We start from the raw sequence: 23771 nt of genomic DNA on the forward strand, positions 1-23771 counted from the left end.
ATGTGTGTAAAGTACAGTAGATGGGAGGCCATGTGTGTAAAGTACAGTTGCTGGGCGGCTAATTGTGTAAAGTACTATAGATGGGAGGCTATGTGTGTAAAGTACAGTAATTGGGAGGCGATTTGTGTAAAGTACAGTAAATGGGAAGCTATGTGTGTAAAGTACTATAGATGGGAGGCTATGTGTGTAAAGTACTATAGACGGGAGGCCATGTATCTAAAGTACAGTAGATGTGAGGCTAGGTGTGTAAAGTACAGTAAATGGAAGGCTATGTGTGTAAAGTACAGTAAATGGGAGGCTATGTGTGTGAAGTACTGTATTTGGGAGGTCATAAAGCACACTTGCTGAAAGGTCTGCAGCGTCTAGTTTGATTGTACTGTGTATGGTCGATTGAGTTGCAGTGACCAGGCTCTGATTCACACAGGAAACACTGGGTGGTACAGATAGCTTACATCTACCGACCAGGAAATTAATTAAATACCACGCAAATACCGCCATTCAACTGAATTCCTTGTTGCACAAAAATTAGATACGCCATTTCTATGTAAAGTGAATGTGAGGTAGAGATGCTACCACGGGACCGTCTCCATGTCGTGGCACTAATGTTGACTGCGCTCGCCTCAATGTTTCAGTGTGTGGGGGTGCTGTTCCCCAACTGGTGGGTGCTGAAGGACAGTTCCACGAAGAACGTGGTAACTACGTTCTCACTATTCGGCCCGGTCAGATGCAGTGACTATCTTTGTTTCCCTGAAGATGTTCGAGTGATCTCTGTACCGGAAGGTATGACGCCTCAGTTAGCCGTACCTGACGACAACGCAGGTAAGTAAGGAGATATCCGAACACCTGATACACCCACCTACATACACCTTATACACCCACACACACTGACCTAAAACACCCACCTACACACACGCCACAGACCCACATACACACACGCCACACACACACCTACACACGCGTCACACACCCACATACACACACGTCACACACCAACATACACACACGCCACACACCCACCTACTCACACGTCACACACCCAGATACACGTCCCTAACACTGTATGTTGAAGGAGATTCATCTTCACAGGCATCGCCACAGACCCACATACACACACATGCACACACGCACATGATGCACACACGTACATCTACATCCACTTACACACCTTAGAAGATTTCTTACATATACACACTGACTCACAATCAACAGAAACTCTCATTTGAAACAACCCCAATCACTCATATACCCCCAGACACCACGGAGGTCACAAACCCAGCTCACGCAGTCACAAACTAACTCCACAAACTATATGCCTTCCTTTACGGAGAGCATACTCGACAGGAAGACAAGCTTGGACTGCACTGACAGTCGTTGGCTTGGTTCCAACAACTGACGTATCGAGACACTGCCGTGACCTCACAGAGGGCTCTGCATCGTAATATTTCAAAATTTTAAAAACACAACCGACACATACCTCCAGATAGCACCAGATACACTCAGATGCTACTTCCAGATATCCCTACATACTCTCAGGTGCCACGAGATACCTCAAGACACCTCCAGATACACCACGAGATACCTCAAGATGCTGCTTTCAGATACTTCCAGATGCCACGAGATACCTCAAGACACCTCCAGATACACCACGAGATACCTCAAGATGCTGCTTTCAGATACTTCCAGATGCCACGAGATTACTCCAGATACCTCCAGATGCTAGCTCGAGACATCCTCAGAGTCTCCAGGTGCCTCCACATACCTTCAGATACCTCATCATACCTTCAGATACTTCCACATACCTTCAGATACCTCATCATACCTTCAGACACTTCCACATACCTTCAGATACCTCATCATTCCTTCAGATACTTCCGCATACCTTCAGATACCTCATCATACCTTCAGATACTTCCACATACCTTCAGATACCTCATCATACCTTCAGATACCTCATCATACCTTCAGATACTTCCACATACCTTCAGATACCTCATCATACCTTCAGATACTTCCACATACCTTCAGATACCTCATCATACCTTCAGATACTTCCACATACCTTCAGATACCTCATCATACCTTCAGATACTTCCACACACCTTCAGATACCTCATCATACCTTCAGATACTTCCACACACCTTCAGATACCTCATCATACCTTCAGATACGTCCACACACCTTCAGATACCTCATCATACCTTCAAATACTTCCACATACCTTCAGATACCTCATCATACCTTCAGATACTTTTACATACCTTCAGATACCTCATTCCTGCAGATACTTCCACATACCTTCAGATACCTCATTCCTGCAGATACTTCCACATACCTTCAGATACCTCATTCCTGCAGATACTTCCACATACCTTCAGATACCTCATCATACCTTCAGATACTTCCACATACCTTCAGATACCTCATCATACCTTCAGATACTTCCACATACCTTCAGATACCTCATCATACCTTCAGATACTTCCACATACCTTCAGATACTTCCACATACCTTCAGATACCTCATCATACCTTCAGATACTTCCACATACCTTCAGATACCTCATCATACCTTCAGATACTTCCACATACCTTCAGATACCTCATCATACCTTCAGATACTTCCACATACCTTCAGATACTTCCACATACCTTCAGATACCTCATCATACCTTCAGATACTTCCACATACCTTCAGATACTTCCACATACCTTCAGATACCTCATCATACCTTCAGATACTTCCACATACCTTCAGATACTTCCACATACCTTCAGATACTTCCTCATACCTTCAGATACTTCCACATACCTTCAGATACCTCATTCCTGCAGATACTTCCACATACCTTCAGATACCTCATCATACCTTCAGATACTTCCACATACCTTCAGATACTTCCACATACCTTCAGATACCTCATCATACCTTCAGATACTTCCACATACCTTCAGATACCTCATCATACCTTCAGATACTTCCACATACCTTCAGATACCTCATCATACCTTCAGATACTTCCACATACCTTCAGATACCTCATCATACCTTCAGATACTTCCACATACCTTCAGATACTTCCACATACCTTCAGATACCTCATCATACCTTCAGATACTTCCACATACCTTCAGATACTTCCACATACCTTCAGATACTTCCTCATACCTTCAGATACTTCCACATACCTTCAGATACCTCATTCCTGCAGATACTTCCACATACCTTCAGATACCTCATCATACCTTCAGATATTTCCACATACCTTCAGATACCTCATTCCTGCAGATACTTCCACATACCTTCAGATACCTCATCATATCTTCAGATACTTCCACATACCTTCAGATATTTTCACATACCTTCAGATACTTCCACATACCTTCAGATACCTCATCATACCTTCAGATACTTCCACACACCTTCAGATACTTCCTCATACCTTCAGATACCTCATCATACCTTCATATACTTCCACATACCTTCAGATACCTCATCATACCTTCAGATACTTCCACATACCTTCAGATACCTCATCATTCCTTCAGATACCTCATCATACCTTCAGATACTTTCACATACCTTCAGATACCTCATCATACCTTCAGATACTTCCACATACCTTCAGATACCTCATCATTCCTTCAGATACCTCATCATACCTTCAGATACTTCCACATACCTTCAGATACCTCATCATACCTTCAGATACCTCATCATACCTTCAGATACTTAAACATACCTTCATATACCTGATTCCTGCAGATACTTCCACATACCTTAAGAAGGCCCCCAGATGCTACCTCCAGATGCCGTATTGCCTTTTAGCATTGTCGTAGTCCGAAACCTCTTAGGAGCATAATTGTGTCATTGTGACCTGTATGGAAAACGCGTTTGTTAAAGTGAGCAACTTCCTTCACGGTCGTCTCCATGTGGCAAAGAACAATATGACTACTTTGGTCCGTCACCTCGGACTTAGCAAAAGAACAATCATTAAATGTAGGGAACCTGCACCCATGTAATACCTTTCTCATTCCAAATATAAACGCCCGCTGAACATCTAGCTTTGTTCCATTCAATGTCTATTAATTTACACAAAACATGTCATTCTGGAATGAGTGATCTGAGCAGCTGTAACGGGAAGGGAAACATCGTTGTTTCCAAAATGGATATTAATACCAATACCGTGTTTACTTTATTCAATCATGGCTGCGGGTGATTTTTTACTGGACAGTCAGTGTAATCACAGTGCAGCGCATTTGATTTGATTGATGCGTGATATTTATGGCGGCTTCACGCCTCCGCCCACAACATCCTTGTTTCCAGTAGAAGGAGTAGAAGCAAACCACTCACGCACTCACTCAGGCACAGAGGGACTCACTGCCGCACTCACTCATGTACCTGAGTACAAAGTGGGGGGATTTGGTGTTTGGTGATGCGCATGTATGTGGTATTTGGTGATGTACAGGTATGTAGTGTTTGGTGATGTACAGGTATGTGGTATTTAGTGATTTACAGGTATGTGGTGTTTGGTGATGTACGGGTATGTGGTGTTTGGTGATGTACTGGTACGTGGTATTTGGTGATGTACAGGTATGTGATATTAGAGTGGGATGAAGATATGTTATGTGGGGTAAGAGCTTTATCTGATGTTTAGAGGGGTCTGGTAGCGAGGTTTAGGGTTGGATTGTTCGAGCATTTGTTAAGAGATGGTTGTTGCTGGTTTGTGGGTATAGGTTCTAATATGGAGTACTTTGGGTTTGGGGATGTCTAACAGAACGATATCTGGTATCAGGAAGTCTCATGGGAACACGTCGTATCAAGGCCTATCCTTGACAGGTAACGTGCACGTTTGTCTTGCCTATTATTCCATGTGGATTAATGTGCATGGCACTCCTCAATCTGCCGTTTGTTCCTAACATGTTCCAAGTGTCTGTGTCTCTGTTCTCAGCCTGGCTGACTGTGGGCCGGATACTGAGTGTCATTGGAGTCACGCTCGTACTGACGACTGTAGTACTTCAGCTGATTTTCCTGAAGGCCAGCTACCGCGCGCTACAGTTGGTGGCCAACAGCTTCCTGGTCACTGCAGGTAAGGTCATGGTGTTACATGATCAGTCTTAACGTGTAGTAACTACTGCGTTATAATGCTTAATACTGAATTACTGACAGCATTGTATGTGCATAGCAAGGCATGAAGTCTGTTTCCGGATTCTACGGAGCTGAGTGATCTGTTGATGACATGTTTGTTGCTGCACGCTGAACCAGCAGTATTATGGTTACATTACAACGTGATTGTTGAAGTGTTGTAGTGTAGACCCAGATGGTCAGATTACATTGTGAACGTGTTGTACGAGTACACCCAGGAGCTAGGTCAGATCGGATTGTTGAAGTGTTGTAGTGTACACCCTGAAGGTCAGATTTCATTGTGAACGTGTTGTAGTGTACACCCAGAGGCTAGGTCAGATCTGATTGAAGTGTTGTAGTTGACACCCTAAAGGTCGGATTTCATTGTGAACGTGTTGTAGTGTACACCCTGAAGCTAGGTCAGATCTTATTGTTGAAGTGTCGTAGCTGACACCTTTACAAAGTGATTGTTGAAGTGTTGTAGTGTACACCCTGAAGGTCAGGTCTGATTGTGAAGATGTAGATTTCACTCTCAAAGTCAGATCTGGCCGTTAAAGTGTAGCAGTGTACACGCTGAAGAACAGGACTGATGACACAACTAATAACCTTAACATTCTTATCACATCAATCTATTTCTATTTGCAGTAATCGTCAGCTTCATCTCAGGATTCCTCTTCATTTTCAAGTTCGTTACTCTGACAAAGGCTTATGTCAACCAGCGGCCGCTAGGGGCGCTGTCATATACCCCGGCAGCACCAGGATGTATATTGTTCTCAGGTATCATCTGTGCAGTTGCTGCACTCTTAACTACCCTCGCGTTCAAACCACCCCGTAAAGCTGCCATTCTGACTTGAGAAGGTCCACTTGAACATACTTACAAACCCTCATGTACACGAATGGGAATGCCGTTAGCTCTCTAACATTCAGACACACATTCTTGTTTAACATTCGCTTTTCTTCCTTGTGTCGGTGAAATTCTTCCTCTATCTGAATACTCACAAGATTTTGTCTTGACGAGTTTAAAGTGAACATGCAAATAAAAGTTCTAATCAAAGAACCCGAGTGGCTTATTTGTTACAGCATCTACTGTCAACACGCATTGTTACAAATGTTTATATGTTCTTCTCCGGAACCGATAACATTTCCCTGATATTGTCTTACATTATCGCAGGTAGCCCTTCATCTTCTCACAAATGTCAGGGTTAGCAATCAACAACTTTACATGTGACACGTAACAGGTGAGCAATCCACCACTTTACCCACTACTCCACTTCGTCTGCCACACCGACCACCATCGATAATTCCGTATACCTAGTAATACACCCCCACCCACCATTATATTTCCAGTCGCAATGAGTCGCCTGCAGGACTCCAGCCACTACTGATGTGTTATCACTCCATATATTACAGTCTAGGCTTGGCTGCTGAGAGGCAGTGGACAGCTCCCAGGAAAGTTCAATATTTGGCGAAAATATAGATCAAATAAGATGAAAGAGACAATATGTTGACAGGGATATTTTTGAAGTCTTTTGCAAATATGAGTTGAACTGACCCTCGAGGGGAAAGGAATCTTGTGTTGACATTGCCAGGAGCAAGACAAATTGATAGATGATTCTCTTCAGAAAATGCGCATGGCCCCAGTACTAAACGTACGCGTATCTGAATATTTATCGTTTCGATAGCAGGAAATAAATCACATATTTATACATCAAAAGTCTCTCCTCCAAAGCAAGCGGCACCTCGCACACTGACACTTCCAAACAGCACTCACAGATGGCGATACGTGACCAGTGATCTCCTCGAGTCGCCAGATTCATCCTTCGTGATATCCTCTCAACATCACTGGTGGCCTCCCAGCATCGTAGGATTCATCACTGGTGATCTCACAACATAGTGAAGTACTTTCAAAAATCTATCACACCTGTCTGTATGTAAAACGCAATACCTGTGTATATATGGTCCCAACGAATATGACTTTTCTTCACTAACTTGAGGGAACCAACTTATATCAATGAAATGCACAAGGATTATGGATCAGATTTCTGAAAAGCATATGCAAATATCGTGCAAATGAACAGCTGCATATTGACGTAAAGTGTTCTTAAGAATTCGCCAATTTTCATCATTTATTTAACTCATGGCAATAACGACTCTAAACATTTGATGGGTAGTATATATCCTCTACAGCCTATCCTCAGAAAGTAATCGACTAAACTAAACAAAATACACAAAGTATTCCCGAACAGCTGTGAAAGTAAGTCACTACACTAAGTAAGGGCAACGGTATGTGTCAGTACATGTAAGTAGATCAGGCGTATTACGAGTAACGGTATGTGTCAGTACATGTAAGTAGATCAGGCGTATTACGTGTAACGGTATGTCTCAGTACATGTAAGTAGATCAGGCATATTACGTGTAACGGTATGTGTCAGTACATGTAAGTAGATCAGGCGTATTACGAGTAACGGTATGTGTCAGTACATGTAAGTAGATCAGGCGTATTACGAGTAACGGTATGTGTCAGTACATGTAAGTAGATCAGGCGTATTACGAGTAACGGTATGTGTCAGTACATGTAAGTAGATCAGGCGTATTACGTGTAACGGTATGTGTCAGTACATGTAAGTAGATCAGGCATATTACGTGTAACGGTATGTGTCAGTACATGTAAGTAGATCAGGCGTATTACGTGTAACCGTATGTGTCAGTACATGTAAGTAGATCAGGCGTATTACGAGTAACGGTATGTGTCAGTACATGTAAGTAGATCAGGCGTATTACGAGTAACGGTATGTGTCAGTACATGTAAGTAGATCAGGCGTATTACGAGTAACGGTATGTGTCAGTACATGTAAGTAGATCAGGCGTATTACGAGTAACGGTATGTGTCAGTACATGTAAGTAGATCAGGCGTATTACGAGTAACGGTATGTGTCAGTACATGTAAGTAGATCAGGCGTATTACGAGTAACGGTATGTGTCAGTACATGTAAGTAGATCAGGCGTATTACGAGTAACGGTATGTGTCAGTACATGTAAGTAGATCAGGCGTATTACGAGTAACCGTATGTGTCAGTACATGTAAGTAGATCAGGCGTATTACGAGTAACGGTATGTGTCAGTACATGTAAGTAGATCAGGCATATTACGTGTAACCGTATGTGTCAGTACATGTAAGTAGATCAGGCGTATTACGTGTAACCGTATGTGTCAGTACATGTAAGTAGATCAGGCGTATTACGTGTAACGGTATGTGTCAGTACATGTAAGTAGATCAGGCGTATTACGAGTAACCGTATGTGTCAGTACATGTAAGTAGATCAGGCGTATTATGAGTAACGGTATGTGTCAGTACATGTAAGTAGATCAGGCGTATTACGTGTAACCGTATGTGTCAGTACATGTAAGTAGATCAGGTGTATTACGAGCAACGGTATGTGTCAGTACATGTAAGTAGATCAGGCGTATTACGTGTAACGGTATGTGTCAGTACATGTAAGTAGATCAGGCGTATTACGAGTAACGGTATGTGTCAGTACATGTAAGTAGATCAGGCGTATTACGAGTAACGGTATGTGTCAGTACATGTAAGTAGATCAGGCGTATTACGAGTAACGGTATGTGTCAGTACATGTAAGTAGATCAGGCATATTACGAGTAACGGTATGTGTCAGTGCATGTTAGTAGATCAGGCATATTACGTGTAACCGTATGTGTCAGTACATGTAAGTAGATCAGGCGTATTACGAGTAACGGTATGTGTCAGTACATGTAAGTAGATCAGGCATATTACGAGTAACGGTATGTGTCAGTACATGTAAGTAGATCAGGCGTATTTCGTGTAACCGTATGTGTCAGTACATGTAAGTAGATCAGGCGTATTACGTGTAACCGTATGTGTCAGTACATGTAAGTAGATCAGGCGTATTACGAGTAACGGTATGTGTCAGTACATGTAAGTAGATCAGGCGTATTACGTGTAACCGTATGTGTCAGTACATGTAAGTAGATCAGGCGTATTACGAGTAACGGTATGTGTCAGTACATGTAAGTAGATCAGGCGTATTACGAGTAACGGTATGTGTCAGTGCATGTAAGTAGATCGGGCATATTACGTGTAACCGTATGTGTCAGTACATGTAAGTAGATCAGGCGTATTACGAGTAACGGTATGTGTCAGTACATGTAAGTAGATCAGGCATATTACGAGTAACGGTATGTGTCAGTACATGTAAGTAGATCAGGCGTATTACGTGTAACCGTATGTGTCAGTACATGTAAGTAGATCAGGCGTATTACGAGTAACGGTATGTGTCAGTACATGTAAGTAGATCAGGCGTATTACGTGTAACCGTATGTGTCAGTACATGTAAGTAGATCAGGCGTATTACGTGTAACCGTATGTGTCAGTACATGTAAGTAGATCAGGCGTATTACGAGTAACGGTATGTGTCAGTACATGTAAGTAGATCAGGCATATTACGTGTAACGGTATGTGTCAGTACATGTAAGTAGATCAGGCGTATTGCGTGTAACCGTATGTGTCAGTACATGTAAGTAGATCAGGCGTATTACGAGTAACGGTATGTGTCAGTACATGTAACTAGATCAGGCGTATTACGTGTAACGGTATGTGTCAGTACATGTAAGTAGATCAGGCGTATTACGAGTAACCGTATGTGTCAGTACATGTAAGTAGATCAGGCATATTACGAGTAACGGTATGTGTCAGTACATGTAAGTAGATCAGGCGTATTACGTGTAACGGTATGTGTCAGTACATGTAAGTAGATCAGGCGTATTACGTGTAACGGTATGTGTCAGTGCATGTAGGTAAATCATGTGTATTAAGTATAACGATACGTGTTGGTACAAGCAAAGTCGGGTCGCGTGTGCTATGTCTGTCGGTATGTGTTGCTACTTGTAAGATGAGGTCATGTGTATTACCTTGGCTGTTCAGGCAAGGAATAAGAGGCAAATTAATTTCGGTAGATGTGTGGATATTTGGAATCGTTAAGTGGCGTACAGCAGAGTCGCATTTTAAGTCCGCTGCTTTTCGCAAAATTTATAACATAGTTTCTGAGCATGCAGATCTATTTCTGTTGATTTACTTCTGTTGTTGTATGCCGAGGGTTTTGATATATTTAATGGTACTGTGATAGCCTTATAAAGCAAGATAGATGTTGGACATATGTATTGTAGTTTATGATATCTGAAGGTTAACATGGATAATACGGTGGATAGGGTATTTCATAATGGTGTTTTTTTCTCGTTCCAGTGAAAACTTGTTTTACTTTGGCATTCCAGTTAAGATATCCGACATACTATAATTGCATTAGTATTCTATTTTCAGGGGTGACCTGAACAATGTGTACGCATACTCTAGTTGGCGAAGCCAGAAGGATATTTTTTTCTCTGAAGCTACTGTTTAGCAAACGTCCTAATATGACTGTTAGCCAAATTATAACATTCAATTCAGCTGCAGGGGGACTTGGGCGACATTAGTTCAGTGTCTCTGTGGTTCCTATGGTGTCGGGTTTGTATGGTACACTCAGGTTGTTGGGGATCATTACATGTTTGCTTACATATTAAGAATAAGATTCCTGATCGCTGATAAACAACGTATTCTTGGTGAAATAAGTGAATTTATCATCTAAGATATTATGAGGAAATTAAATCATTGTTAAATGTTGAATATAATGTTCCAAAAGTAACACAACAATATGTTTACGTAGATTACATGCACTTCCATCGAGATGTAAAGTTGGAGATATTAATTTTCATAAGATATGTAAAATGTGAGACTCCTTCATGTTAGAATGTACAGCACACAATTTTACTAGAGATAAGCATATTGTATATCGTGGACAGGATAGCGTCCTGATTAAATATCTCTGTGTCACTAGTAGCATTTGTACCCATACGCCTTATAACGTTCTTGCTGTTAGAAAATCAGTTACATCTTCTGTAATAAGTTAACAACTTTTTTCTTTGGATATTTTGGTACTCTTTAATTATTTTGTTACTATGTTGTTGTCGTATTGTACAATGGCCAAAGGAAAGGAAATATAATGAATTGAATATGTTTGTATATGTAAAATCAGGTCATGTGCACTACGTATGTCGCTAATTATAAGTGTTCTGCATATCCCTGCAGGATTTCTGTATATCCGTGTAACATATTTGCATATCCATGTAACATTTCTCTAGATCCGTGTAAAGTTACATGTTTCTGTACTTCACTTGCCGTTTAACAAAACCTCAAATTCGATTATTTTTGTCATATACTACGCCATCCTGTATTTCCCGATGAGTAGTCCCGCACACCCCTTCAAAACAGACCCGTGAAGGTCAGGGGTAGAATACGCCTTCAGTAGCCATGTTTGCCATAAAAGGCGACTATTATTGTCGTAAGAGGCGACTAATGGGATTCGATTGTCAGGCTCACTGACTTGACTGACACTTCATCGGTTCCCAGTTGCGCAGATCGATGCTCATCCTGTTGATGACTGGGTTGTCTGGTCCAGACTCGATTATTTACAGAAAGCCGCCATATGAGTTGGATATTGCAGAGTGTGGCGTAAAAATAAACTCACTCATTCACCTTTCAATGCACCACGTCACCAATCCTAATAGTATGTCCATGTAACGGTTCCGTTTGTACATGTAACGGTTCTGTAGGTACATGTTACGGTTCTTTGTATGTAGGTAGCGGTTCTGTATGTACATGTAACGGTTCCTTGTATGTAGGTAACGGTTCTGTATATCCATGTAACGATTCCATACATCCATGTAACAGATCTGTATATCCATGTAACGGTGCTGTATCTACATGTTCATGTAGTGTATCTGAATGCCCAATCAATGTGTCTGTCTGTCCATGTAATGTGTCTCTATTTCCATGTAATGTGTCTGGATGTCGATATACTGAGTCTGTCTACCCATGTAATGTGTGTGTATGTCGATGTAGCGCGTCTGTATGTCCATCCAATGTGTCTGTATGTCCATGTATTGAGTCTGCATGTCCAAGTGATGTGTCTGTATGTCCATGTATTGAGTCTGCATGTCCAAGTGATGTGTCTGTATGTCCATGTGTTGAGTCTGCATGCCCAAGTGATGTGTCTGTATGTCCATGTGTTGAGTCTGCATGCCCAAGTGATGTGTCTGTATGTCCATGTGTTGAGTCTGCATGCCCAAGTGATGTGTCTGTATGTCCATGTGTTGAGTCTGCATGCCCAAGTGATGTGTCTGTATGTCCATGTAAATCGGCGGCATATGCTTGTATCCCTTGTGTATAATTTACCTCCACTAAATGCATGTGTTTGTCTCCGGACACCCAGACTTAACCAAGAAGTCTGAAATTTGTTACACTTGCACTGGACTGTCTCATATCTTTCCATATTGAGGGAACCTGAGCCCCGGCTAATAACAAGCTTATGTTGTTTGACATGTTAATACTATTTTTGTTGTATATTTGATCCTATGATCCCAGAGTAAACACGCTTCACTTCCCTCTTCCATGCTTCCAGCCCCGCGACTTCCTCACGTACAGTGAGTCGTGACAGCCACCTGGCGTCACGCGTGGCCCCGCTACTACTCCTCAATCCATCCACCAGGCTCTTACGTCCACCTCCCCCTGACGTGGCCGTAGACCGCTCGGCCGGATCTGTGCACCAGCTGCCGGCCAGTCAGTCGGCTGTTCTTGTCCTGCAACAAACTACCTTTGTCGACTGCTGCACCGATGATCTAAACTTCATTGGTTCGACGCGCAAGGTTGTCTAAGGCTGTAATACAATGTAGCTGTGAAGAAGATGCAATTAAGTTAATGTGAGACATTTGTGGCAAGTACCTATTACATACACTCATCACTAAACAACCCATTTACAATGCTGTCAGTAGATCTGGTAGCAATGTTACTCGCGTCTCTATCAATTGCCTTCCAATTGTCTGGCCTGCTTACGCCCGGCTGGTGGATCGTCGAGACCCGGACCACTTCCAACCAGACAGTTAAGTATGGAATATGGAGGACAATATCATGTGTGGACGATGACTGCACGGAGAAAGTCACAGATGCCACCGGCACTTTCGGTAAGTTTACACTACAGGACTTGCAACGTTACTTCACTTTACTAAAGCCCAAAACCCTTCCTAACAGCAAGGGTGTAACTGCTCGATTTCGACAACAACATGAGCAAAGCTGGTGAATCACTATCGAGTACTGATGGTTACAGGTGTTCGTGAAGCGTATCCTGCCACATAGGTGGGATCCTTCACATATACATGCAGCGGTTTGTCAATTACCCAACTCACACAAATGGGAATGTATGTTACAAGTCACGGAGTGGTATTACATGAGGCATCACCATTGCCACGCATGCCTCAAATGGTAAAATACCAGCTCTCCTTATGTCTACCAGAGTTTCAGCGAGGCCTTACATGATGAAACCATGGCCGAGCAACGTCTCTGACGCTCCTTGATCAAAACATGTGTTATTGCACATCAAACGTTGTGAAATATTCACCCAAGACAGTATGTCGGTAACACTTACATACCAAGACTGGGGCTGTCGGTAACACTTACATACCAAGACTGGGGCTGTCGGTAACACTTACATACCAAGACTGAGGCTGTCCGTAAAACTTACATACCAAGACTGGGGCTGTCGGTGACACTTACATACCAAGACTGGGGCTGTCGGTGACACTTACATACCAAGACTGGGGCTGTCGGTGACACTTACATACCAAGACTGGGGCTGTCGGTAAGACTTACATACCAAGATTGGGATTGTCGGTAACACTTACATACCAAGACTGGGGCTGTCGGTGACACCTACATACCAAGACTGGGGCTGTCGGTAAAACTTACAAACCAAGACTGGGGCTGTCGGTAACACTTACATACCAAGACTGGGGCTGTCGGTGACACCTACATACCAAGACTGGGGCTGTCGGTAAGACTTACATACCAAGACTGGGGCTGTCGGTAACACTTACATACCAAGACTGGGGCTGTCGGTAACACTTACATACCAAGACTGGGGCTGTCGGTAACACTTACATACCAAGACTGGGGCTGTCGGAATATTGCTCGACTTACATTCACTTCAGTATGTCGATAACACTTACATTCACTTCAGTATGTCTGTAACACTTACATTCACTTCAGTGTGTCGGTAACACTTACATTCACTTCAGTATGTCGGTAACACTTACATTCACTTCAGTATGTCGGTAACACTAACATTCACTTCAGTATGTCTGTAACACTTACATTCACTTCAGTATGTCTGTAACACTTACATTCAGTTCAGTATGTCGGTAACACTCACATTCACTTCAGTATGTCTATAACACTTACATTCACTTCAGTATGTCTATAACACTCACATTCACTTCAGTATGTCGGTAACACTCACATTCACTTCAGTATGTCTGTAACACTTACATTCACTTCAGTATGTCTGTAACACTTACATTCACTTCAGTATGTCTGTAACACTTACATTCACTTCAGTATGTCTGTAGCACTTACATTTACTTCAGTATGTCTGTAACACTTACATTCACTTCAGTATGTCTGTAACACTTACATTCACTTCAGTATCTCTGTAAGACTTACATTCACTTCAGTATGTCTGTAACACTCACATTCACTTCAGTATGTCGGTAACACTTACATTCACTTCTGTATGTCTGTAACACTTACATTCACTTCAGTATGTCTGTAACACTTACATTTACTTCAGTATGTCGGTAACACTTACATTCACTTCAGTATGTCGGTTACACTTACATTCACTTCAGTATGTCGGTAACACTCACATTCACTTCAGTATGTCGGTAACACTTACATTTACTTCAGTATGTCTGTAACACTTACATTCACTTCAGTATGTCTGTAACACTTACATTTACTTCAGTATGTCGGTAACACTTACATTCACTTCAGTATGTCGGTAACACTTACATTCACTTCAGTATGTCGGTAACACTCACATTCACTTCAGTATGTCGGTAACACTTACATTTACTTCAGTATGTCTGTAACACTTACATTCACCTCAGTATGTCTGTAACACTCACATTCACTTCAGTATGTATATAACACTCACATTCACTTCAGTATGTCTGTAACACTTGCATTCACTTCAGTATGTCGGTAACACTTACATTCACTTCAGTGTGTCTGTAACACTTACATTCACTTCAGTATGTCTGTAACACTTACATTCACTTCAGTATGTCGGTAACACTTTCATTCACTTCAGTATGTCTGTAACACTTACATTCACTTCAGTATGTCTGTAACACTTACATTCACTTCAGTATGTTGGTAACACTTACATTCACTTCAGTATGTCTGTAACACTCACATTCACTTCAGTATGTATAAAACACTCACATTCACTTCAGTATGTCTGTAACACTTGCATTCACTTCAGTATGTCGGTAACACTTACATTCACTTCAGTGTGTCTGTAACACTTACATTCACTTCAGTATGTCTGTAACACTTACATTCACTTCAGTATGTCGGTAACACTTTCATTCACTTCAGTATGTCTGTAACACTTACATTCACTTCAGTATGTCTGTAACACTTACATTCACTTCAGTATGTTGGTAACACTTACATTCACTTCAGTATGTCTGTAACGCTTACATTCACTTCAGTATGTCGGTAACACTTACATTCACTTCAGTGTGTCTCTAACACTAACATTCACTTCAGTATGTCTGTAACACTCATATTCACTTCAGTATGTCATAAATGCTTACATTAAACTTCAGTAACATGGTAACACTTACATTCACATCAGTATGTCTGTAACCCTTACATTTTCTTCAGTATGTCGGCAACACTTACATTCACTTCAGTATGTCGGTAACACTTACATTCACTTCAGTATGTCGGTAACACTTACATTCACTTCAGTATGTCGGTAACACTTACATTCACTGAAGTTATTTATCCAACATGTATTAACATGTTCGTGTGAGCTTCGAACAGAATATCTACAGAGCAGTTATGCGTGTAAGTAATTTTGTTGTTCATGTAAGCCCGACAGGTGTCAAAGTTTTATGTGGTTTAAACATAATGTATTCACTTGGAAATGGATTGGGAATAAAAGCCTGTATGTCCTATATTAATGCCTCTCCAGAATACATGTTTTGTTCACATTTGTACGTGCAAATTTTACATGATATTACTGAACACTGACATAGTATTGTTATTTTAGATGAGTCAGAATGTTTCGTACGATAAACAAATCAGTCATCAAAATAAGAACAGATTGCAATTGTATGATCAGTTTTAAGTTATATTAAAAGTAAACATAGTAGCTTTACTAATATTTGATCATATTTGTTTCTGTTTCGTGGCCAGTTTATGCAAAGAAGTTATTACCTACTAAAACTTTTAAGAATCAAATCGTTTTGATGCAATGATGACCTGGTGGACTGTGTGAAGAATATCCATATTTGTCTGATATGAAAATGAATTACTGCCATTCAGCATGTCCCGCAGGAATATGATTCATATCGTATACTGTAATATTTAGGACACGTGAAGAAATAATGGAAAGCATCCCCAGGAACATGTGAGCAGGAACATGTGAGCAGGAACAAGAAGTACTATTAGAAATGAAACGGTTGTATTTGCCACTGTTTAAGTCACTGCATCCCAACCTAAGGCGACTGTATTATTTGACAGAATCGACTATCATAGTCTAGATCAAACTTAATATCGGTATTTGTGCGGGGTGTGATTTGATTCTTAAACTGTCCAACAGAAGAAGCACTAGTCGCATTAGTAGGTAGATTATTCCACAGTCTGACTGTATCGGGTAGATAATTTGCAGATCTGCATCTGATAGTTTGGTAATTTTCATTATTTCTAAGATTATAATTATTATTGTCAGATACGATCCCTGGAACAAGATCACAAAGATAATCAGGAACCATTTGGTTTATCGTTTTATAAAACAATGTTAATTTGGATCTTTCTCTTCTTTTCGCTAAGGAGGTTTGATTTGTCTCATTGTACAAGTTATCATGGCTCATGTCATCTAAGTGAAGGTGTTCTAGTGACAAGTAATGCTCATTTGTGCCATTGTCCCATAGATGACAACAATAATCAAATAATGGTAGAATAAAGGATTTGTACATTGTTTCCAATGTTTTGCGTGACAGCCTATATTTAAAACTACGAAAACAATTTATCATGGGGCTAATTTTGCCGGTCATTTCATTTATGTGGGAGTGCCAAAGTTATCCTGAAAGGTAATATCTAAGTGGTTTTCAGTCTGAACTTCTTTTATGACCGTACCATTCATGGTGAGGGGAGGTTTTACGGAATGTTCACTTTTACGTGAGAATTGGATGGTTTCAGTTTTGTTTGGATTAAATTTAACTTGCCAGGTTTCTGCCCACTGGGATACACTGTCTAGATCTGAGTTTAGAGTAGATGCACTTGTAAAAGGATCGTCAATTTTTCACGTAGAGCGACGTATCATCTGCGAAGAGACGTATATTACTTTCGATTCCATCAACTATGTCATTAATGCATACTAAGAATAGAAGAGGCCCGAGAACTGATCCTTGGGGAACTCCGGCTATAATCGGTTTGCATTCTGATTTTTTTACCCTGAATAACTACTCTCTGCCTTACATATTGTAGGTAACTTTCAAACCATTTCAATAATGTTCCACAGGGTTTAAGCTTGTGAATAATTCCTTTGTGCCAAACGTTATCAAGTGCCTTGCTTATATCGTAGAATACAGCTCTAACTTCTTTTCCATTATCTATAGCTTTAGCAATAAAATTATACACATGTGTTAGTTGATACGCTGGTGAATCTCCTGGAATAAATCCAGATTGTAAGTTTGAAAGGCAGTTATTATCTCTCATGAAATTAAAGACACATTTAAATACACATTTTTCAAAGACTTTCGATAAGCAAGATGTCAAAGTAACCGGTCTATAATTACAACGGTCGTTAATATTACCATATGTCATATTTGGGATTTCACTTTCACTGTAAGGTACAAATTCTAATACTATTTGGGTTGCGTCCCATCCGGGATTCGAACCCGCACTCTTCGAATCCCAGATGGGACTCAACCAAAAAAGTATCTGACCAGATCTTCTCTTAGTAATAATCTGCTTTTCCACCTATTTTCCAGTACTGATAAAGATCGAAATGACATTATGAAGGTTGTACTTAGAGGCAGTTGATATCATTGTATCACATATACTGGTGCTAGTATTTGTATGAACATTGGCTATCGCTAAGTACGAACATACTATATGTTTCATGGTAGAAAAACATGAGTTTGTGCAAAGCCTTCCGAGGAGAAGTAGCCTGCACTTGTCAATGAATCCTGTTAGTGACCACATTCCTAGGTTAGCTATTGTAGTGTCTGTTGATGATTTGCGGTCTAAACCTTGAATGACTCTAGCAAAATGCCTTTGAGTATTCTCTAACTGAATGGTATCTCTGGCGCGTATGCCACTGAGCAACTCACATGCATAGAAACCAGTGGAGAGAATCATTCTGTGCCATATTTTGACACATACAATGGGATGGAGATCATAGCTATTTAATCCTACAGATTTTAGTGAGCTGACTGTGCGTCTTGCGCTTTGGCAGCATCGCGTTATCATGTTTGTACATGTTAGTTTTGAGTTCAGAATTACTCCCCCATACGTAACACTTTCAGATATTTGTATGGGAACAATGTCCAGCTGGAACGTAGTGGGGGTTTGTTGGGATATCAGTCTACTAAATACCAGTGCGTGACTTTTGGTGACATTGTATGTTAATCTCCAATCAGAAACATATTGTGTAACAGTGTTGAGAGCAACTTGTAGTCCTTTCGGTGTGGCGCTGACTAGTGTAGTACCATCAGCGAGCAGGATAACTGGAATTTTGAGCTGCATATATAACAAGACCACAGTCTTTTCTCCTAAGTTCACGGATCAGATATAAACAAGAAAGAACCATGAGGACAGTACTCGTCCTTGCCCTACACCTTGTTTGATAGGATAGCTAATTGACATTTCGCTACTGTATGTGACATACGCATAGCTATTGCTGTAACTTTGATAGAGAAGATTCCACAGTTTCCCCTTTATGCCTAGTTCATACAGTTTTACAAAGAGACCAGCATGCCAGATACGATCGAAGGTTTCTACATTGTCAAGGAAAGCAGCGTATACACATGATTTGTTAGATAGATAATAATTAATACATTCATGTAATGTAAATACGGACATACCAGCTCCATGTTCTTTTCGGAATACGAATTGTAGAGGATCTGGAACAAATGGACAGTGTATGTTGCACAATTGTTCCAATCTTTTTAAAATGACTTTTTCAAGTATTTTCCCCATACACGATGTTAAAGTAATGCCTCTATAGTTGTTTTGGATCTGACTTACCTTTATATATAGAGATTACCATTCCAAGTCTATAATTGATCTCTGTTTTCAGCATGGTTGCAAGTAACAAAAGTGTTCGAGGTTGGGGCTGCTGTGTTCGCGGCTGCAGCAGTGGCTTGCTATGTTCTCTCGGTTTTCAAGAACAAGTGGTCTGTGGTGCTGTATCGGCTGTTTGTTTGTTTAATGGCAGGGGCAGGTAAGTTCCGACATCCAAAGTTCACTACCTGTTGTTGTTGTTGTTGTTGTTGTTGTTGTTGTTGTTGTTGTTGGTGGTGGTGGTGGTGGTGGTGGTGTATGTAGTCACGTTTTGTTGTGTGAGTAGATTGTAGCCAGGAATTGTTGTTTTGTGTACGTTGTTGTCCAGTATTGTTCAGGAGTAGATTGCTGTCAAGCATTGTTATGTAAGCAGTTTGTTCGCTGGACCTTGTAGTAGGAGTACACTCTTGTGCAAGTAAGTAGATTGTAGGCAGGTATTGTTGTGTAAGTAGATTGTAGGCAGGTATTGTTGTTTGAGTAGATTGTAGGCAGGTATTGTTGTTTGAGTAGATTGTAGGCAGGTATTGTTGTGTAAGTAGATTGTAGGCAGGTATTGTTGTGTAAGTACATTGTAGGCAGGTATTGTTGTTTGAGTAGATTGTAGGCAGGTATTGTTGTGTAAGTAGATTGTAGGCAGGTATTGTTGTGTAAGTAGATTGTAGGCAGGTATTGTTGTGTAAGTAGATTGTAGGCAGGTATTGTTGTGTAAGTAGATTGTAGGCAGGTATTGTTGTGTAAGTAGATTGTAGGCAGATATTGTTGTGTAAGTAGATTGTAGGCAGGTATTGTTGTGTAAGTAGATTGTAGGCAGGTATTGTTGTTTGAGTAGATTGTAGGCAGGTATTGTTGTGTAAGTAGATTGTAGGCAGGTATTGTTGTGTAAGTAGATTGTAGGCAGGTATTGTTGTGTAAGTAGATTGTTGGCAGGTATTGTTGTTTGAGTAGATTGTAGGCAGGTATTGTTGTGTAAGTAGATTGTAGGCAGGTATTGTTGTGTAAGTAGATTGTTGGCAGGTATTATTGTGTAAGTAGATTGTAGGCAGGTATTGTTGTGTAAGTAGATTGTAGGAAGGTATTGTTGTGTAAGTAGATTGTAGGCAGGTATTGTTGTGTAAGTAGATTGTAGGCAGGTATTGTTGTGTAAGTAGATTGTAGGCAGGTATTGTTGTGTAAGTAGATTGTAGGAAGGTATTGTTGTGTAAGTAGATTGTAGGCAGGTATTGTTGTGTAAGTAGATTGTAGGCAGGTATTGTTGTGTAAGTAGATTGTTGGCAGGTATTGTTGTGTAAGTAGATTGTTGGCAGGTATTGTTGTGTAAGTAGATTGTAGGCAGGTATTGTTGTGTAAGTAGATTGTAGGCAGGTATTGTTGTTTGAGTAGATTGTAGACAGGTATTGTTGTGTAAGTAGATTGTAGGCAGGTATTGTTGTGTAAGTAGATTGTAGGCAGGTATTGTTGTGTAAGTAGATTGTAGGCAGGTATTGTTGTGTAAGTAGATTGTTGGCAGGTATTGTTGTGTAAGTAGATTGTTGGCAGGTATTGTTGTGTAAGTAGATTGTTGGCAGGTATTGTTGTGTAAGTAGATTGTAGGCAGGTATTGTTGTTTGAGTAGATTGTAGGCAGGTATTGTTGTGTAAGTAGATTGTAGGCAGGTATTGTTGTGTAAGTAGATTGTAGGCAGGTATTGTTGTGTAAGTAGATTGTTGGCAGGTATTGTTGTGTAAGTAGATTGTAGGCAGGTATTGTTGTGTAAGTAGATTGTAGGCAGGTATTGTTGTGTAAGTAGATTGTAGGCAGGTATTGTTGTGTAAGTAGATTGTAGGCAGATATTGTTGTGTAAGTAGATTGTAGGCAGGTATTGTTGTGTAAGTAGATTGTAGGCAGGTATTGTTGTTTGAGTAGATTGTAGGCAGCTATTGTTGTGTAAGTAGATTGTAGGCAGGTATTGTTGTGTAAGTAGATTGTAGGCAGGTATTGTTGTGTAAGTAGATTGTAGGCAGGTATTGTTGTTTGAGTAGATTGTAGGCAGGTATTGTTGTGTAAGTAGATTGTAGGCAGGTATTGTTGTTTGAGTAGATTGTAGGCAGGTATTGTTGTTTGAGTAGATTGTAGGCAGGTATTGTTGTGTGAGTAGATTGTAGGCAGGTATTGTTGTGTAAGTAGATTGTAGGCAGATATTGTTGTGTAAGTAGATTGTAGGCAGGTATTGTTGTGTAAGTAGATTGTAGGCAGGTATTGTTGTTTGAGTAGATTGTAGGCAGGTATTGTTGTGTAAGTAGATTGTAGGCAGGTATTGTTGTGTAAGTAGATTGTAGGCAGGTATTGTTGTTTGAGTAGATTGTTGGCAGGTATTGTTGTGTAAGTAGATTGTAGGCAGGTATTGTTGTGTAAGTAGATTGTAGGCAGGTATTGTTGTGTGAGTAGATTGTAGGCAGGTATTGTTGTTTGAGTAGATTGTAGGCTGGTATTGTTGTGTAAGTAGATTGTAGGCAGGTATTGTTGTGTGAGTGGATTTTAGTCATGTATCATTGTGTGAGAAGATTGTAGTCAAGTACTGTTCTGTGAGTAGATTGTAGTTAAATATTGTTGTTGGGAGTATATCGTAGCCAAATATTGTTGTGTTAATAGATTTTATCAAGCATTATGGTGTGAGTAGGTTGTAAACAAGTATTGTTGTGTGAGTAGATTGTAGTCATGTATTGTTGTGTGAGGATATTGTTGTCAATTGTAGTTGTCAAGGCATATTGTAGGAATAAATTCGTTTCAAGTATTCAAGTATCCGAGTGGAGATTTTTGGTTGGGCTTTGTTGAGTAGATTTTGTCAGGGTGTGTAATGTGAGGTGATTGCTCTCAGTGTGTGTTGTGCTTGATTGTTGATTGTTGTCTGGGCTTTGTTGTTTGAAAGGATTGTCGTCTGGGCTTGGTTGTGTAAGGTGATTGCTTTCTGGGCTTTTCTGTGTGAGTAGATTGTTGTCTGGTCTTTGTTGTGTGGGTAGATTGTTGTCTAGGCTTTGTTGTGTGAGTATATTGTTGTCTGGGCTTTGTTGTGTGAGTAGATTGTTGTCTGGTCTTTGTTGTGTGGGTAGATTGTTGTCTAGGCTTTGTTCTGTGAGTATATTGTTGTCTAGGCTTTGTTGTGTGAGTATATTGTTGTCTAGGCTTTGTTGTGTGTGTATATTGTTGTCTAGGCTTGGTTTTGTGAGTATATTGTTGTCTAGGCTTTGTTCTGTGAGTATATTGTTGTCTAGGCTTTGTTGTGTGAGTATATTGTTGTCTAGGCTTTGTTGTGTGTGTATATTGTTGTCTAGGCTTGGTTTTGTGAGTATATTGTTGTCTAGGCTTTGTTGTGTGAGTATATTGTTGTCTGGGCTTGGTTGTGTGAGTATATTGTTGTCTGGGCTTTGTTGTGTGAGTATATTGTTGTCTGGGCTTTGTTGTGTGAGTATATTGTTGTCTGGGCTTGGCTATAAGAGTATGTTGTTGTTTGGGCTTGGTTGTGTGAGTAGAATTTTGTCAATGTGTGTTATAAGAGCTGATTGATGTCAAGGTAGACTGTGTTCTCTGGACTATGTAGTCTGCGTGGAGTGTGCTTGCTGGTTGTTCAAACTGCAGCTTATGTTTGGTTGGCTTCTCTTAGAATAACAGTAAAAGGGTGCTTCATTTCGACTTGAGACGAGGCTATTTTCGCATCTATCCTAATCGTACACATTTAATTAGTAATCCACGTTAGGTTAAATGTGAGACAATCCACGGTTGACTTCAAGAATATATCCCCTTTTTAGAACATAGGAGTCTATGTCTTGACTGTTGTGTTCCAGGATCGGCCATTTTAGTGGGCATCGCGGTATTCGCCAAGAAATGTGCTGGACTCACGCGCTACCCCAAGCGAGATACTGCCGGAGGCCGGATAGACTGGCCGATGGGGCTATCAGCTGTCGCGGCCATTTTGTGTTTTGTGGACGCAGTCGTTGTGGGGCTTTTTCTTCGGACGAAAAAAACACTTTCAGAAATGAATCTGATGGACTGAAGTGTTGGAGGGCATCGTTAACCAAAGAGGAGTTTATTCTTATTTATGATTGAGAGAGCATTTGACTGATTATAGTGTATTGGTAATTACATGCGCTAAAGTGCCATATGCCCTTCATAGGCGTCCTATGCAATCAATA

The 23771-nt window shown here is 40.7% G+C and overlaps 2 protein-coding genes across 2 annotated transcripts; both read left to right on the forward strand.

Moving 5' to 3' along the window:
- Window positions 1–370: 370 nt before the first annotated feature.
- Window positions 371–6177, forward strand: LOC137295889 (uncharacterized). Its single transcript, XM_067827454.1, has 3 exons — window positions 371–819; window positions 4951–5088; window positions 5769–6177. The coding sequence occupies exons 1-3, from the start codon at window positions 567–569 to the stop codon at window positions 5975–5977; spliced, it is 600 nt and encodes a 199-aa protein (XP_067683555.1). The 5' UTR covers window positions 371–566; the 3' UTR covers window positions 5978–6177.
- Window positions 6178–13009: 6832 nt separating this feature from the next.
- On the forward strand, window positions 13010–23769 carry LOC137295978 (uncharacterized). The gene is made up of 3 exons (XM_067827595.1): window positions 13010–13211; window positions 19622–19765; window positions 23424–23769. Exons 1-3 carry the CDS (start codon window positions 13010–13012, stop codon window positions 23630–23632), a joined length of 555 nt encoding a protein of 184 aa, XP_067683696.1. The 3' UTR covers window positions 23633–23769.
- The last annotated feature ends 2 nt before the right edge of the window (window positions 23770–23771 follow it).

This window comes from Haliotis asinina, chromosome 9 (genome assembly GCF_037392515.1).
Source record: "Haliotis asinina isolate JCU_RB_2024 chromosome 9, JCU_Hal_asi_v2, whole genome shotgun sequence".
Lineage (NCBI taxonomy): Eukaryota > Metazoa > Mollusca > Gastropoda > Lepetellida > Haliotidae > Haliotis > Haliotis asinina.

Coding starts and splice junctions, on each gene's coding strand:
- LOC137295889 (XM_067827454.1), top strand. CDS start 567: ATGCTACCACGGGACCGTCTCCATGTCGTGGCACTAATGTTGACTGCG. Junction 820..4,950: donor CGTACCTGACGACAACGCAG/GTAAGTAAGGAG, acceptor CTCTGTTCTCAG/CCTGGCTGACTGTGGGCCGG. Junction 5,089..5,768: donor CAGCTTCCTGGTCACTGCAG/GTAAGGTCATGG, acceptor TTCTATTTGCAG/TAATCGTCAGCTTCATCTCA.
- LOC137295978 (XM_067827595.1), top strand. CDS start 13,010: ATGCTGTCAGTAGATCTGGTAGCAATGTTACTCGCGTCTCTATCAATT. Junction 13,212..19,621: donor AGATGCCACCGGCACTTTCG/GTAAGTTTACAC, acceptor CTCTGTTTTCAG/CATGGTTGCAAGTAACAAAA. Junction 19,766..23,423: donor TTGTTTAATGGCAGGGGCAG/GTAAGTTCCGAC, acceptor GTTGTGTTCCAG/GATCGGCCATTTTAGTGGGC.